At 39.0% G+C, this 18183-nt stretch overlaps 1 protein-coding gene across 2 annotated transcripts in view; it reads right to left on the bottom strand.

Annotated features, from left to right (window-relative positions):
- Adk (adenosine kinase) overlaps window positions 1–18183 on the bottom strand; it is a 393218-nt gene that overhangs the window by 116012 nt on the left and 259023 nt on the right. For both annotated transcript variants that reach the window (XM_050127020.1, XM_050127018.1), the window contains exon 7: window positions 5053–5223. In XM_050127020.1, coding sequence (XP_049982977.1) covers window positions 5053–5223 — 171 coding nt within the window. The remainder of the gene's footprint in view (window positions 1–5052; window positions 5224–18183) is intronic.

Here is an 18183-nt window from a genome sequence, read left to right as displayed (position 1 = left end):
ACTTTGCTTATTTAATTATTTATTAATTTCTACATTTTTTTATTTTGCTTATTTTTTAAGGCAGGGTTTTGGTCTACAGCATAAGATGACCCTGAGCTCATGGCAATCCTCCTGTCTCAGTCTCATGAGACATCACAGTGCCTTACTAAATATTTTTAATTGAGAAACATGTCTCTGTGCATTTTTGAATCTCAGCGAAAAGGGTTCAGGACAGACAAGTGTGGACTACTTGCCTAAAACACATAAGACACTGTCTGACCCATTGTAAAAACCTAGTGGGAAGTGTCTTGGGGAAGACCCAGAGAAAGAGAAAGATTATTCAATTTTAGAAAACAATGAACTTCTAAGACATACTACAACACGGAAAACTTGGAAAACATTATGAGAAATAAGACAGAGATGTCAGATAATTATTAAATGAAGCTAATTGTATGAGGTACTTGGTAAGAACAAACAGGTAAAAAAGTGACTACCATGGGTTGGGAAGACAGAACATGGGTGGAGTTATTACTTCGTTGACTGAGGTTTCTGTTCCACCTGGTCCTGCAGTTGCTCAGTCCCAAAGAAATACACAGAGGTCTACTACATTAATTATAAACTGATTGGCCTATTAGCTCAGGCTTCTTATAACATATATTAGCCCACAATTCCTGTCTGTGTTAGCCATGTGGCTTGATACTTTTTTCAGCAAGGCAGTCACATCTTGCTATCTGGCTTCCTCTGTGGCTGGGTCACGACTGCAGACTAACTCTTTCCCTTCCCAGAATTCTCCTATTCTCATTGCCCTGCCTCTACTTCTTGCCTGGCTACTGGGCAATCAGCATTTATTTAAAACACAAGAGACTGGGTACAGACCATTGTCCCACAGCATTACTCAACACGCAAAGAGCTTCTGCTTGCTGTGAAGGAGAAGTCATGCAAATGGAATGTGTGAAGGGCTGTGCAGCACTGCAGGACACATAAACACCAGTGAACTGCATACTTGAAGATGGCTGGACTATTAGTTTTGTTCCTTCCTGCCTTCTTTCCTGCATCTGTCTTTTCAGAGGGCAGTCATGTAGTCCAGGCTGACCTTGAACTGCTAATCTTGCCTTGACCTCCCAAGTGGCTGGAGTACAGGCCTGTGAGATTTCTGTGGCCAGACAAGCACTCTACCAACTGAGTTGCATTCTGAGGCATTGCTAAGAATTTCTTACTGCAACACAATGAGAAAGTATATCACATCACTTAGTAACTCACTTTATCTACATCAGTGGTTCTCAACCTATGCATCACACCCCTGCCAAACCTCCATCGCCAAAAATATTTACATTATAATTCTTAACAGTAGCAAAATTAGTTATGAAGTAGCAACAAAATAATTTTATGGTTGGGAATCACCACATGAAGTAGCAATGAAATTATTTTATGGCTGGATGTCACTACTGTATTAAAGGGTGGTGTCTAATTTTAAGTCCATTTGTGTTTCTCTACTGATCAGAGATATTGAGTGTCTTTTCATATGTTTATTAACCATTTGAATGTACAGTGCTTGTTGGAGAACTATTTACTTAAGTCCTTTGTTGTGTGTGCCCATGTGTACATATATGTATGCATGTGTGTTTGAAGACAGTCTACCTGTACATAGCCCAGGCTGGCCTCAGCTTCTCATCCTCTGCTTCAACCTCCAGCATGATGACATGTCATCATGCCCAGTTTCTTTAACATTTTTTTATTTTGTTTGTTGGTTCTTTTGTTGTCACTGAGTAATAGATTTGGACAGCAATCCCTTATTAAAGAATTATTAATAAATATTGTCTCCTATTATATGGGTGTCATTTCACATTCCAGTTTTTCATTGAAGCAAAAAACATTTTTTTTATGTTAGTCAAGGTCTCTTTGTAGTCCAAGCTATCCTCCTGCATCTGTATTTTTAGTAATGTGTTACAGGAGTGTTCTGTCATTGTTGGCGATAAAAGTACTGAATTTTTGATAATTCCAATTAATATTTTAAGTTTTGACTGTATTGTACTTTATACACTTCTTTTCTAAAAAGTGAAGACCACTTTGATATCACCAACGTTTTCTATAAACATAGTCATATTGGGGATTATTTTTTTTCTGTTTCCCCGTCTCTTGTCTGCCAAACTTGTAGCACCAATCACTGATTGATGTATTTATACATAACTTTTGTCCTTTAAACTTTCATTTATACATTTGATTGATCATTTATTTATGGTATGTGCATGCCAGGCTGCACACATGGCAATCAGAGGACAACTCTTGGAAGTAGTCAGTTCCTTAGTTCTACCTTGTGAGTTTTGGGCATCACACTCAGGTCGTCAAGTTTGGTGGCAAGCACCTGGACCCATGGGGTCACCCCTCCCCCGCTACTCATTTCCTTTCGTGGACTTAACAATTCAAGCTTACACTAAAGAGTTGTCTTTGTAATCTGAAAAGTTCCATCTTCATTCTCTTCCTAATTAAGGTCTCTGTGACTATCAATCCCCACTTTCAAATCTGACAGCATTCAATTTTCTCAATCTATTCCTTAAGCCTCACTCTTTGGAATCATACTTACCTTTTAGAGAGTGTTTCTAGCTTGTCTTCTTGGAGTCAAGAGCACTTATGTACTGCCAATCTAATTTCCCCAGACTATAAAGGGTGAATGTCAATTTCCCCACAGTGACTCTCAGAATGCTATCCTGGTGACATATTCCTCTATGTTATTTGAAGGGCTAAAACAACACATCTCCTACTCACTTCATTGACCTTTCAGGAAACAACATGAGGGTTGGAGAGTTGGTTCAGTGGTTAACAGCACTGGCCGTTCTTCCAGAAGACCTGAGTTTAATTCCCAGCAACCACATGGCAGCTCACAACCTTCTTTTTAACTCCAAACCCAGGGGATCCAACTTCATCTTCTGGTCTTCACAGGCACCAGGCACACATGATGCATGGTCATACACAGAGGCAAAAATACCCAGACACATAAAATATGAATGAAAAATTTAAAATCTATCATATAAACACAAGAATAAACACACATGCACACACACTACAGTCATGTAAGAAAATGCAGGTTTTAGTCAAATGAGACTCCAGCAGCCATCTCTAAGTCTTCAAGTCTTTCGTCTCTATTTTTTGTCATTGTCTTAATGTTCTTATTAGGACATGAATTGTCACCCACAGGCTCATTTGTTTGGCTCTTTGGTCCTTTGGTGTAGCCTAAAGGAGGAAAGACTGAGCTGGAGGAACTGGGTCTGTAACTTCGTTTACTTTGTTTCTTTTTCTTTTCCTCTTCTTCCTCCTCCTCTTCTTCCTCTTCTCCTTCTTTTTTGTTTGTTTTGTTTTTCAAAACAGGAGAGGCTTCTGTGTAGCTCTGAAGCCTGTCCTGGAACTCGCTCTGTAGATCGGGCTGCCTTCAAACTCACAGAGATTCGCCTGCCTCTGCCTCCTGAGTGCTGGGAATAAAGGTGTGTGTCACCACCACCCAGCTCCTGTTCTGTTTCTTAATCTTGAGATGTGTGGAGTCCTGTTCACCATTCCCACTGCCATAAGCTATGCCACACCTCCCTGCCATGATGGACGTGATCCACAACCCAGCTGAAATATAGCTTCCCTCCCTTAAGTTGTTCCCGGTCTGGTATTTGGTCGCAGCATGAGAAACATAATTAACACAGTTAATGTGTAAAGAAGGGAACATCTTCTTTCGATGGTGCTGGTCTTCACATGCTCACACATTTGACATTCTTTCTACAGATCAGTCCTTCAGTCTTCACGCAGGTGAAATGACAAATTACTTCCAGGTCAGTTTTTAAGTTTCTTTAAGGCAGACTGCACTTAGTTTACTGACATATAAAATCAATTAGTATAACCAAATATTAGAACCAGAGAATTAGAACCAGAACGAATTTGCAGGATGATCACTTTATACAAAAACTTCACTGATATTGCTAACATCACAAGAAAGCTCAGTCAGTGAGCTTTTCTATTGACTCATTCTATTTTATTTTTATGGATTTTTAGCTTCTCTTGACTTTTAATGGGAGAAAATACATCACTGGTTAAAAAAAGAAGCTGCAATACTTACAGTGAAATTCTATTTTAACATTTTCAACTACAATACAAATATTTCCAGAATAATCGTAGTAATAAATTTAATAGAAATTATGGTATCAATATTTACTCATAATTTACTAACTTTATAGGCAGACAGAAGATTTTAAAAGTGAGAAAAGTTTTTTTTAAAGAGAAGTTTGGTTGTGGTAATAGTTACAGGTCACAAATGCATTTGCAGAAGTGTAGGAATCTAGAGTAGGAAGGGTGAATTTTACTATATGTAAATTAAATGCCAAGGATTTAATCTTTTAAGAATTTATTTTTTACTAAGAAGGTATTCTGTAGGAAAATACAGAAAATACAGAGAAGAAAAATCTACATTAGGTGACTCTTGTACAATCGCCAAAGACACTGACCCCAAATTTAGGGTTTTACTTACGCATTCCTAAACATGTACATAGACCAGAAACATTAGATTACTTTTCCATTTTGTGTTTTAGAGACAGGATGTGCTTACCTTTGCCTCATGGATTGGTGCAGGAGAATTGTCTGTATTCTGTCAATCATATTTTAAATAAATGCTGATTGGCCAGGCAGGAAGTATAGGTGGGTCAACCAGACAGAAAGAGAGGCGGGGCGATGAGAACAGGAGAATGCTAGGAAGGAGGAAGCCAGCTCCTCCCACTCCTGCTCAGACTCCTAAGAAGCAACACGTGATCTGCCCTGCCTTGAAAGGTACTGAGCCACATGGCTAACATAGATCAGAATAATGGGTTAATATAAGCTATAAGAGCTAATAAGAAGCCTGAGCTAATGGGCCAATCAGTTTATAACCTATGTAGACCTCTGTGTGATTTTCTTTGGTGCTTGCCAGCTGTAGAGTACCAGATGGGACAGATACCCCAACAAGCCGGCCCTTTATGTTACAATGGATTTTGGGATGAAAAGCATGCACTACCACACCTGGCTCTAGTTCGTTCATTCATTTATTCATTCATTCATGCAACTCACCGTCTCATTTCCAAAGAGGATGTCAACATAAGGCATGACGTCCATCAAGGATCCCTTGAAGAACTGGCTAATAAACGGTGCAGACAAATTCAGAGTGAAGACCTTGTTGTTCTCAGCAGCATAGCGAGCCACTTTCAATACTGACTCTGGGGACACTGTAAGAAAAAAGCCCTGGGCAAAGAAAAAAAGAAGAGAAAATTAGAACTGATACCTCCACAGAGTTAGTCTAGGTGTGAATAAAAGGAATCTATAGAAAATGTCAATGCCCGTACAAATTTAAAGTCCCAGGCAGAAAATGGCTGTATTTAACAAGAAAAAAAAATCATCACGTCAGTGTTACATGCTTCATATACGCTGTTACTATAGAGAAGAAACACTACTTATTTCATATTATATTATATATGTGCACTCCCAAAGAATTCTTGAAACCTGTGAAAGAAAAATACTCTAGCAGTATATTTGAATTTGAGAAATATAAATGGAGTCAGATCAAATCCTTCTAGCTTCTTATAAACTGCCACATCCTGTCAGCGATTTAAAAATAATGTTTATGTTGAACATAGCTTACTTACTATCTTTCATTTTATTTTATAGCCTCGAGAAAGTGCTCCCTGTGTCAGCTAAGGCTGGCCTGGAGAGCTCCAGGGGTCTGGAGATTACACACAGGTGACATAGTGCCTAGATTGTTTTAATACTAATTTTTAGTTAGAATTTTCAAATAATAAGAAAATAATCCAAGACTACATGAGAAAATTATTTTAATTAGCTTCATTTCAGGAAAGTTACATTTTAAAATACTGCTTATCTATCTTTCATAATAAAAATCTTCTTAGCTTATATTAATGCCTTCTAGAAGAAAAAAGGCAAAGATATAGTTAAACTTGAAGGAAGTGGTAAGGAAAGAAGAGGTGAGCAAAGAGAAGGTGAGGCACAATGACAGTAGATGGACCTGTGTCACTGCAGAGTTAACAGCAGCATGCGAGGGAAGGAGGACGGAATGCGGGCAGTGAGCTTCCCTCACTGATGGAGAAAAGTGCAAGAAAGGTAAACTGGATAGCAATAGTTTATCAACAGCAAATAATGCCTGCATTTGGCTATGGAAAGGGAGGCCACATAGGAGTTCTGAGTATGGGGCCCATAGAATGTTTAATATGTAAAAGGCAGAGTAGAATTCAAAGATGAAATTTACACAATTTAAAAAATATCTGGTCTTATTCTTCAGTTGTGGCCATACTACTCAACATCTGTATAAAAATGTTCAACTCATGAGTAATGTGTTAGAAGAAGGCTATGGTTCTAATTACCAAAGAGGATGATAATATGGACCAATAAGAGAACAGATGACAGAAAGACAGAAAAGGAGAGAACAAAGGAAAGTTATCCAGGAGAAGATGGCAGAGAAATATGACCAGGAATTTCAAGAAGGTGCTTATGTGCTCAGGATCACAGAGACAGAGGCCCTGAGCAGACAGATCCACTGACTAGAAAGACACTTATTCTGAGAGTAATCTGCAGAGTGCTGGAAGGACTGGGGGAATTAGGTGAAGGAATACCAATCAATCATCTCAAGTTTACTGATTGGTTCTGCTGTACCAGGCATTAGACTAAAACTTTACAAATTGGCAATTATTACAAAATCTATGGAGTACACACTCCTTATTGCTCTCATTTTAGAGATAATTCTGGAATCAAAATAGAGAAATATCTTTCAGGTTTTATAGCTTCTATGTAATGAAGCTAGATAAAAATTATTCCTAATAGAATACCCCAGAGCTTAGGGAAAAAGGTTTTCTTTTATGAAAGAGTGGGGATGAGAGGATGTTCTTTTTGGTCTGTTTATTTGAAAAAGGTCTGCAATGCAGCTCAAGCTGGCCTGGAACTTCGGAGCCCTGTAGTCTCCCCTTCTCAAAGGCTGGATAACAGGCATGAGTTACCATATCTAGCTTCAGAGGACAGTAATTAAGAATAGTTGTATTCTGAGCATTTCTGCTTTCTTTCTTTATTTTTTTTTTTTTGCAAAACACCAAATCTATATTTACATTCACAAACAATATCATAACTTTAAGCTGAAATATAACATAAATAAAGCATCTTTATGGTCAGACAACTTAAATATCAACAATTAAAATAAATCAAACTGAAACGAAATAAATACATTAACAAAAATCCAACAAAGTGCACCTCTATCATATGTACTGTTGTCTGAAAGGAAAGACACAGGTATAGTGATATTTATAGTGATATTCAATTTGTTTTTAATAAATAAAGCTTGCCTGAAGATCAGAGTGCAGAGCCAAGCCATTAGAGGCCAGGGAGTGGTGGCACACACCTTTAACCCCAGGACTCAAGGCCACCCTGGGCTACACTATATTTAATCTGTCTAAAAAGAGAAATAGAACTCTTTAGCCCCAGCACTAGGGAGTGGAGACAGCAGTGATATGGCTGGGCAGAGAGAGGTATATAGGTAGACAGGAGGAGATAAGAGCTCACTTCAGTCTGAGTTTTGGTGGAGAGCATTGCAGTCTGCAGTCACGCTGAGGACAGGATCGCCCCTTTGTTTGTCTGAGCCTTGGTAGAGGTAAGAACTCTCTAGTGGCTTGGCTGCTGTGTTTTTCTGATCTTCAGCTTCAGTCCCAATATCTGACTCTGGGTTTTTATCTGTGCTACATGTGGTGCCAACTTTTGGGGCAAGAATTCACAAAAATGCTGTTTGCCTGTGGCTTTGCAGCCACCAGCATAGCTGCACGGCTAAGAAAAACATACATAGATTCACCTGGAAAGGGGAAATAGACAAGATCGCCTGACAAAATTGGGAGCATGGGAGTGGGGGAGCGAAGGGAGGGTAGAAGGGGAAGAGGAGAGGGAAAACAGAGGGGGAAGGAGAATTCGAGGGACTAGGATAGTGGAGATGGAGAAAGGACAGAGATGAGAACAAGAAAGAGATATTTTGATTGAGGGAGCCATTTTGGGGCTAGCAAGAAACCTGGCTCTAGAAATTCCCAGGAATCCAGAGGAATGACCCCAGCTAAGACCTTAAGGAAGAGGAGAGGGTGCCTGAACTGGCCTTGCCCGGTAGTCAGATTGATGACTATCTTAAATATCACCATAGAACCTTCATTCAGCAACTGATGGAAACAGAATGCAGAGACACACAGAGGAACACTGGGCTGAGTTCCCAAAGTCCAGTTGAAGAGTGGGAGGAATGAGAATACAAGCAAAGAGGTCAAGACCATGATGGGGACACGCACTGAAACAGTCCACCTGAGCTAATGGAGTGTTTTCTGCAGCATCGTCTCTGTGGCAGGGTGCACGGACTTGCTGCTTTAGTCTTTTATTTAAGGAGAAGAGTTTCAAGCTCCCCATCTTACTTTTCTCTAAGCTGTTATTAGCATGAAATAGAAACCTCCCAGAGTTAACATTCTGCCAGCTGTGGATTACCCAGCCACCACAGGATGGTCTATATAAAGAGCAACCTGGTCAAATAATTAGGCTTCTCACCAACTTCAGACTGAAAATTTGATCTGTACTCCAATACATATGATTGTAATTTAAGTCACAGAACAGTATGCCTCTAGAGTCTAAATTTGGCTTGATTCCAAACTAATGTATGTTGTGTTTTACTTTAAAATATAATAGTATTGTAACATGGATACATATTTGATTTTTGTTAATTTTATAAAGAAAAGGCAAAAGATTAGCTTCTAAATAAGTAGGAAATGTACAATTTAATTCTATTTAAAAATTTTCTCTTACTTTGTAAAATAAATATTGAGAATTTAAAAACGTTGGGATTTGTGTTCTGTTAGATTGCAAAGACTGTTACAATGCATGCCAACCATAACTTTTCTCCCCAGATTTATAACCTTTGCCAAGGCACGTGTTCCAGCCTACAGCATGACACAGAATAAAAACAGTACTGCCACAAAAAGAACTGTTTGGTTCACATCAGGTTTGTAATAAAAATAAGCCGAAAGTCTATATGTCTATGCTTTAGAAAAACATTCCATATATCTGGCAAAGTCTTAGGGTTTTGTAGTTAATGATGTCTGTTTACAGTTAGCTCTACATGTCTCTCCCTGCAAATAACCCAAAACACGGTATCTTCTCTTACAGTTTGAAAAAGCACTAATCAGGACTGAAGATGACAGGCTATCTTTATTCATTACAATGGAAAACAAACCAAACACCAGGAAGATAGGAGTGAAAGACTAGGTAAAACCAAAGATCATTTTAGCAAAGCTTGTCTTCATGACTGGGAATCTTAACCACTCTCAGGCATTTGGTAGAGTATCTGAAATACAGTAAAAATGAGAACTAGATGAAGAGAAAGGAAAACAATTTTTTCTCTTTACTAGTGTTTAATTCAGAGTCACTATTTGAGGTCCTTTAGAAATGATTTTTACCTAAGAATGTAAGCTTTTAATTAGGTGTTTGAGGTATGAAATGTGTATGCGTACACAGACAACTAATTAAGTATAAGTTTTTATTGATTGAAAAGAAAACGAAGCTGGGCAGTGGTGGTGCACATCTTAAATCCCAGCACTCGGGAGGCAGAGGCAGGCGGATCTCTGAATTCTAGGCCAGCCTGGTCTACAAGGGCTAGTTCCAGGATAGGGTTCAAAGCTACAGAAACCCCATCTCAAAAACCACAAAAACAAAACAAAAAAACAAAACCAACCAAACAAAAACAAAGAAAGAAAAGAAAACAGAAGGCTTTCACTGTAACTTTGGAGCCCATCATGGAACCGGCTGGGCTTGTAGACCTGGCTGGCTACGAACTCACAGAGATCTGCCTGCCTCTGCCTCCCAAGTGCTGGGATTAAAGGCATGCGCCACCGCTTGTTTAGTCTCAGCCCCACCTTTCACCATCTTAAACATTGAGTATTGTTTCTTTAATTGTTGGAGAAGAGCCTGTGTCGGTATAGGACTTTACTATGAATTCTTTTGGGGAGACAAGCTGCAGACTGGCCTAAAAGTGATCATGTAACCTAGGGCAGCCTCAAACTCCCAGTGCTCCATGCCCAGCTAGTTTTCAGATTCTTTACAAAGTTTATGAATCTGAGTCACCTGTGTTTCCAGTCTTCTGTTTGTTTCCCCTTCTCCTGGGATTAGGACAAAATAAATGAGGATTTTAATATTTCTAAAGCAAATTTTTTTTTAGTTCTTAAGTTAGAAATAATTTCACATTTCAAAAGTATGGTATTTTCTTTTGTTACAGATTTTCTACGTGTTTTTAAAACTTTTAATCAATGTAGAATTCATATGGCTATGTAATTGTCGGCAATGGGGGTAAGGGAACCCTAAGTTCTTACCATTCAGCCAAATTCAGTGCTTGCAAGCTCTTTCTGTGTAAGCTGCAAAAAGATGATGACCCACTCAACTACCTCCACACACATTTTATGCCTGACAGTATAAAATAGTACTGTCTGTTTCTGCCCTGTTTAGGGTGCACTGATTAAGGTGTTTTATGTTAACATAAACAAAGGCCTCCTTCCCACCTGTTTGTAGTACCCACCATTTAAAGACATGGTCATTCCCTGTATGTCTATACTTCGTCACTGAAAAGGCCTCACTTAGCCAAGGCTGGCTTGAACTTTCTGTGAAGCAAATAGTGAATTTGTGCTCCTAAGCCTCCTGCTTCAGCCTCCTGAGTGCTGGGACTGCAGACATGAGAAACTACATTACATCAATGGTAAAATAAAGGAATGATGATGGGGCTGGAGAGGTGGCTCAGAGGTTTCTCAAGAGCCCTGGGACAATTCCCAGTGCTCACATCGTAGCTCACAAACGTCAGCAGCTCCAGTTCCAGGAGAGCTGATGCTTCATGGGCACCAGGCAGGCACGTGGTTGCACTAACACGCATGTGAGCAAAGTAAACACAATGTAAAAGTAAACCTTTTCTTTTTATTTAAAAAAAGAAATGACGAGAAGGGAGTGCACGAAGAGTAGAAATGGTGAAACTAGGTATGGAGATTTACATACTGCTAATAATTTATTTTAAAAACTGGAGATAATTATGCTTGAGATTAAAAACATTAAAAGTAGAATTATTTTGTTCTAGTGAAATAAATACTTATACAATCAGAAGATATGTATAAATACTGAGAATATTAATTCAATTAATAAGACTTAAGAGCAGATAAATAGCTAAGGGTATGTCTATATTTCTTCTTGCTTAAGGCTCAAAAACAGGAAATGCTAAATTTGTGATTAGCGGCGTTAGTAAATATATGCCACTATTTACAGAAACAGAAGGGAACAAAAAAAAATGTATGCTTAAAAAAAGAAAAGAGAAAAGAACAGAGTCACGGGAAGCCTGGACTAGCAGTACAGAGGGAAGAACTCAGAGGGCAGATGCCTGTCTCAAGATGTGCCGCTGTTGTCTGCTTTAAAGAATACAGTGAGCCTGTTTTCAGTGCCATAGTGATATCAGCTGGAGGACACAGTTGTGAGAACGAGTAAGTTAGAAGTAAAAAATAATACATATAACACCCAGATAACATGTTTTCTTTGTTTTGTAAATCTCCCAGAGAGTGTAAAATACATTTCCTCTAGGGGTGGGAGAGATTAAGTACAAATTACAACAAACCATAGTTCATTGCTGCTGTAAAGAGAATATTGGCTTTGACAACCATTAAGATAATGTATAAACAGGATGGATGGTGGTAGCCTTTAATCCCAGCACTCGGGAGGCAGAGATAGGCAGATTTCTGTGAGTTCGAAGCCAGCCTGGTCTACAAGAGTTAGTTCCAGGACAGCTAGGACTGTTACACAGAAAAAAACCTTTATAATTATGATATTATGATATGCAATATTTCATATGAATGACAGCGACAGAACTGCTAAAAGAAAGTTACAACAAACACACTAGCGAATGCTGTGACATTTGCCAGAAGAGAATAATTGCCCTCTGTCTTTCCACCTGTGCAGCCTGTAGAAAGCACAAATGCCACCACTTATTCCTCATATATCTAAATCTTTTCAAGGACTGAAATATCAGCAACTTTAAGTATACCATGTCTACCACGAATGAAGTCAATTTTCTTTTACCATATGTAAGTCCCTCAAATACAAACACATGAACAACCAACCAACCAACACAAACAAAGACATAAAGTGAGAGGCAGAAAGAAATATGGATTTTAGGAGGTTAACATATGTGAATATTTACCTTTGTTTTGCTGAAAGTAAGAGAGTATGAGATATCCTAGAAGTCTGTTTGGGGGAAAATGCAAGGAGAATGCACAGCAAATGGAAACACACTTTGAAGTTGTAGGTATAATGTAGACACACACACACACACACACACACACACACACACACATGAAACAAGGCTACAGAGACTGGGGGGATGGCTCAGTACTGAAGAGTGTGTGCTGCTCTCGCAGTGGACATGAGTTCATTTCACAGCACCTACACTGGGCAGCTTACATGGACCTGTAACATGAGTTCCAGGGGATTGAATTACTAGTCTCTGCAGGCACCTGAACTTATGTGCACACAAACATACACATACATTTTAATTAAAATTTTTAAATAAAAAATCAACACCAGTCAAACAGTTTTCAGGAATACACATAAATGAAAGATAGCTATCAACAAACACATTAGTGTCTGTGGTCTTGAAGTCAGCATTAGGGATCAGGAACGATCTGAAAAAGTAACATAAATAGAGCTGTAATCAGGTCAAGTGATTACATGAGACCTGAGGAGACGGCTAAGTCAATTCCCTGCAATTTAAACAGATGGCACCTCTCCCTCCTTTCCTTCCTTCTCATTCACTGAGCTTGGAGTTTTTGGTGCAAGCACCCTCCAGACTTCCTAATATACTTATTTTTAAGTTTTAAAAACTGTGTCTTTTTTAACTATGGGGCTTTGGGCAGTTTAACATGTCATCTTTAGGTTGTTCTCATCTTTAGGTTGGAATGATAAAACTCCAAGACTCCAAGAATTAAATTAGAAATGTAACACAGTGCAGGACGTTGGAGTATGAATTTAAGCATATTTACATTGTATTAATATATTACCATAGAAATGCAAAGTATTAAAAGGTGCCCCTCCCTTAGGAATGACAAGTTCTTTTTACAGCCTTTAGTTAATGCTAAACAAAAATGTGCTCTTTAACTTAGATCCTTTGAAATATAAATACATAAAACAAAATCCATCGTTCCCATCCCAAAAGCTCTCCATGCCTCTCCCCTCTCCTTGATTCAATCATCCCATGTCCTGCTGACAGATTAATCGCCCTAATCATTCTTCTTTTCCTAGTAAATTAAATCCAAATGCCTCACACCCAGCACTCAAGCCTCCACAACAGCACTCTAGCGCACACAGCAAACCAGCTGTAACCTCCATGTTTCCACAACATATGTCCAGACTTCAATCATACAAAATGATTTGTCTCTCCTAAAATAAATCTTTTGAGCCCTTCCACTGTTCCATTTGAAATGTCCATTACCCAGACCTGTTAGAACTGTACCACCACTGCCAGGACAGTATAAATAAAAAATCAACTTTCGTGCACCCCAAAGGGATCTACTCATTCCTCTTTGAACTTCCAAAATAGGCAATATGAGTTGGATAACTGGTTTTACTGACTTATTAACATAAGGAACTCCATTTGTTCCCCCACCCTGAGAAGCTAGGGCATCATCTGTGTCCTGTAGCACAAAGTGCAGTGTAACCGAGTTTTTTGAGACTTAACATGAATTCCTCTGTAACCGAAGTGCTATTTTGAAAACAATGAAAATTTAAGACTGATGTATTCTTAAGTGCTTAAGAAGAGTATATTCATTTTCGAGCTAGGCAACTCTTTCTAGTGCATAGTATCTGAAACTTGCTCCGTTCACAGAGCCTTTACAGTTTGTTATTTTTTCATGGTGTCGTAGCAAATGCCTAACAGTTCTGTTTTGTAGCAAATAGGTCCAAACAACTTAATAAGTACCATCTTTACAATTTGATGTAAGTTTTAGAAAAAAATACATACTAATTAAAAAAGAAGTAAAATTATTCCAAGTCCCTGCAGTATATGCAAATGGGATATGTGAGCTTTCGAGGCCTTGCTCAAGACTTCTAGCCTTTCATTCTGACCAAACACTGCCCTTGCCCTTCCTGCTGATGTGACTTCGGAAAATACTACTTTTCAAAGAACATCAACCTTTCAAACTATGATATCACCCCAGAGGAATGCAGTAAATCTGATATTGAAACTGATGTAAAATATCCAGAGCGATCTTGAGGGTTTTCTGTAGTATTCAGGGGTGTCTCTGTGTACAGTTTGGGAACTTCTAAGCTAGTCAAAGAAAATACCTTTAATGTAAACTATTTTTATTTGAGAAAGCTAAAGCCATTCATGGAGCATTTAGGAAAAAAACTTTCATTGTACGAAACAGCACAAGTAACCTTGCATATTAGGTGACACTCTGGAGGGCAGTGGGGGGCATTTTGTGGAGAGCTGGCCCTGAGAAATAGATGGCAGGCAGATGCCTGGAAGGTGAAGTACAGTAAGAACACCATGCTGGGAAGACCCAACAACTTCACAGTATTCATTTATCTATTCTACTGCAATCCTTCTCCACATAAACGAGCTCTTTACTTCCCTAAAATGTGTAAAGGATAATCAGCCAGTAGGCATCCTCTACTTTCCAATATAACTTGCAATGGTCCACACTGATGAAACCCTTAGAGTATCCCACGGGGTGTCCAGGAAACCTAGAAACAAAGCCTATGCCTGTTGACACTCTCTCATGTGCAGAAATGCTGTATTACACTATGGAGTCTGTCCTTCATTTTCCAGTTGACCATAAAGGGGATGCTTGTTTGCAAAGGGCTCATAAATAGTTAGCTTTGCAGGCTTCGTGATTCCCGTCAAACCCACTCTCCTGTTAGGACAGCAGACAGTGTCAATCTATCACACTTACAATAATGAGTGTGCTTGAGTGACAATAAAATTTTTTCACAACAACAGGAAGTCGTTCTTGTTGAAAACTTATATAAAAATTATGTTGAAGAGAAATTTCTACAGGAAATTCACTAGGCTAAGAAAATAAGAGTGTGTACTTTCCTATTTGTAGTAAAGAACATTTAAAAACTTGAAAATTAAAGATTATAGAGATGGCTCAGGGTATAAGAGGCCTTGTTGTTATCCTTGCAGAGGGCCCATGGTGGTTCATTTCCTAGCACCCACTCGGCAGCTAACAACCACCTGTAACTCAGTTCCAAAAGACATGAATCCTATTTCTGGCCTCCACGGGCACCACATATATGTGACACACACACAGGAAAAATACTCACTCATAAAATGAAAATAAACACATTTTTAATAACAGAGAAAGTCACACACATACACATAAAGAGAGAGAGAAAATTTTATATTTTTCAGCATCGTATTTAGAAGTGAGAACCATTATTTTCTGAAACTACTACTAAATCTACACAGGTCCTTAAGACTGAGTGTAACATTTGACTTTTCTCTCCAATGTGGTGCTAGCTACAGACTGGACCCTTTGCCTACTGAGTGACAGCTCCTACACTTGCTTGCATTGCTGCTGGACTCCACCTTCGGTCTTCTACCCCATTCAATGCTTAACTTTATTGGAAACAGAGCTTTAGTCCTGGATGTGGCAGTTGGTGCAAGTCTATAATTCAGGGAGGAGGAAGCGTATCAAATGTTCAAGACTATCTTCAGCTTAACATTGCAAGTCTGAGGGCAGCCTGGGCAACATGGGACCTCATATTTTTCTCAAACAAAAGCAAAAGCAAACAGAAAAGAGCTTTAAAGCACACCTTCTAGTGCTTCCAGACACAGGGCAGGGCCACTGCTCGCTCTCACTCACTCAGAGTGGATGTATACTCTATAACGGGGTGGGAAAAGCTGTCAAGTACTAGAGAGTGCTGATGAGTTCTCGTTCTCTCTCTCTCTCTCTCTCTGGAAAATAAAATCAAGAGCTAGACACGTGCTTGTAACCCCAGCATTCAGGAGGGTGGGGAAGAAAACTGTTAGCCTGAAAGTGACCTGAGCAAAAGTGTTTCACTGTTTCAAGTGAGAAAAACCAATGCCATGGTACAAATTTAGGATTCACAAACCACATGAATTAGATTTAAAACAGCACAGAGGTAGAGCCCCTCCCAACACATAAGGACCTAGGTCCAACCTGTGCCCCAAGTACTGCCTCCATACTACTTTTGTTTGCCAAGGTGTTATACTTCTTTTAGCTCCAGCTCTGGCTTATTTTATGGTAAAATTACTGCACTAAACACCTTTTACTCTTGCCAAGTAGGCTGTGCTGGCTGATCAGCCACAGAGTCCGGGGAATACCCCCTTGTCGCCACATTCAGCTGTTTTATGTGGGTTCTGGAACTTACACTCAGGTTCCCAATGCTTGGACCATCAGAACTTCACCGATGAGCTGTCTCTGTATCTTCCTCCTTGTTTTATTTTTATTTAAAAGTAAAACTTCCCGCAGTAGAGCCCCTAAAATGCATTTTCCCCAAATATGAAGTCTGTAATTCTAGCACCCAGGAGGTAGAGACAGGACTGATGCAAATTCAAAATCATCCTGGTCTAAAAGGCAGGTTCTAGGCCAGGCAGAATCATACAGCAATACCCCTTCTCAAACAAAATAAGCAAATAAGAAAGACTCAACACATAATAAAGTGGTATGTGACTTAGCCCCCCCCTCAAAAAACTGACAGGTTAGAGACTGTAATACTTAAATTCTGATCTGCTAGCCACTATACAACAAGTGATCTATTTGATTTTCATGAATATCAGTTTTTATTTTTTCCATTTTTAAAAAACAGGTAGGACACTGGTAGAGGACTCCCAAAATGTACATTTCAAATGTACTAAAATTCAAATCAGTTTGAAATGAAATGAAGTCTTAAAGAAATGCAGGTGAATGTTTGTATAAGTGATTAATACAACATAAACTTACTTTTACAGTCTTATACAATCATTATCCATAGTTTTACCATACTACAAAGAAATCCTATTTCCTCATTCATAAAACGCTACCCCTAAGAGGCTGAGAGTACAGCTCAACGCTGGAGCACTTGCCTAGCATATACCACGGCACAGTGAAAACATAAAAAAACAACTACAGGAGCTGGAGCGAGGGCTCCACAGTGAAGAGCACTGGCTGTTCTTCCTGGGGATGTAGGTTCAGTTTCCAGCACCTACATGGCAGCTCACAACTGTCTGCAACTCTAGTCCCAGGGGATCTGACTCCTTCACACAGACATATATGCACATTAAACACCAATGCAATGAAATAAAAATAAATAATTTTAAAAAAACAAATGCCCTGCCTTCAGCAACTACCTTATCTCCTTTTTGCTTCAGTGGATGTAACTATTCTGGACATTTCAACAANTATTGTTTTTTTTTTTTTTTTTTTTTTTTTTTTTTTAAAGATGCTATTGTGTGACTATATCACAATGTGTTTCTGCTTATGAACATGTAGGATGTTTCCACAGCCAATTAGAAAAAAAATTGTTTAAAACAATAAATAATATAAATGATGTGTTTTTGAAAAAGGTTTGTTATTCTGCGGAGGGAGTCCCTTTAACCTACAAAGGGATAAATCTCAATAAGCCAGAAGGAAAACTAGTACTAAGTTTGGTTCACAGAACACTAATTAATTTGAAATTTTAATAGAAAATGCAAGTTCTACACATGATGAGAAATAGAGGCTAGAATGGTCACTTATGACTGTAATACAAATATTCAGGAAGCCGAGACAGGAGGATTAGGGAAAATTTAAAGCTAGCCTGGGCCATAGAGGAAAACCCTGTCTTGGAGAAACAAGGAAATGTAAACTGAGAACACAAATGCAGTTACAACTCTATAGGTTTTAAAAAATATTAAGTGTGTGTGTGCATGACTGCATACATGTGTGAGCTCATATGTTATAGCATGCTTATAGAGGTCAGAGGACAACCTGTGGCAGTTACTCTCAACTTCTGTGGGTTCAGGGCTCATGTCCTCAGGCTTGGCGGCTTTATATCTGTTTTAAAATCTGGGTTTTAGCCGGGCGGTGGTGGCGCACGCCTTCAATCCCAGCACTCGGGAGGCAGAGGCAGGCGGATCTCTGGGAGTTCGAGGCCAGCCTGGTCTACAAGAGCTAGTTC

This window comes from Alexandromys fortis, unplaced genomic scaffold (genome assembly GCF_014885135.2).
Source record: "Alexandromys fortis isolate MF-2015 unplaced genomic scaffold, M_Fortis_MF-2015_v1.1 scaffold_233, whole genome shotgun sequence".
NCBI classification, from domain to species: Eukaryota; Metazoa; Chordata; class Mammalia; order Rodentia; family Cricetidae; genus Alexandromys; species Alexandromys fortis.
The sequence above is the reverse complement of the archived record's forward strand: the minus strand, read 5'-3'. Positions and strand labels throughout refer to the sequence as shown.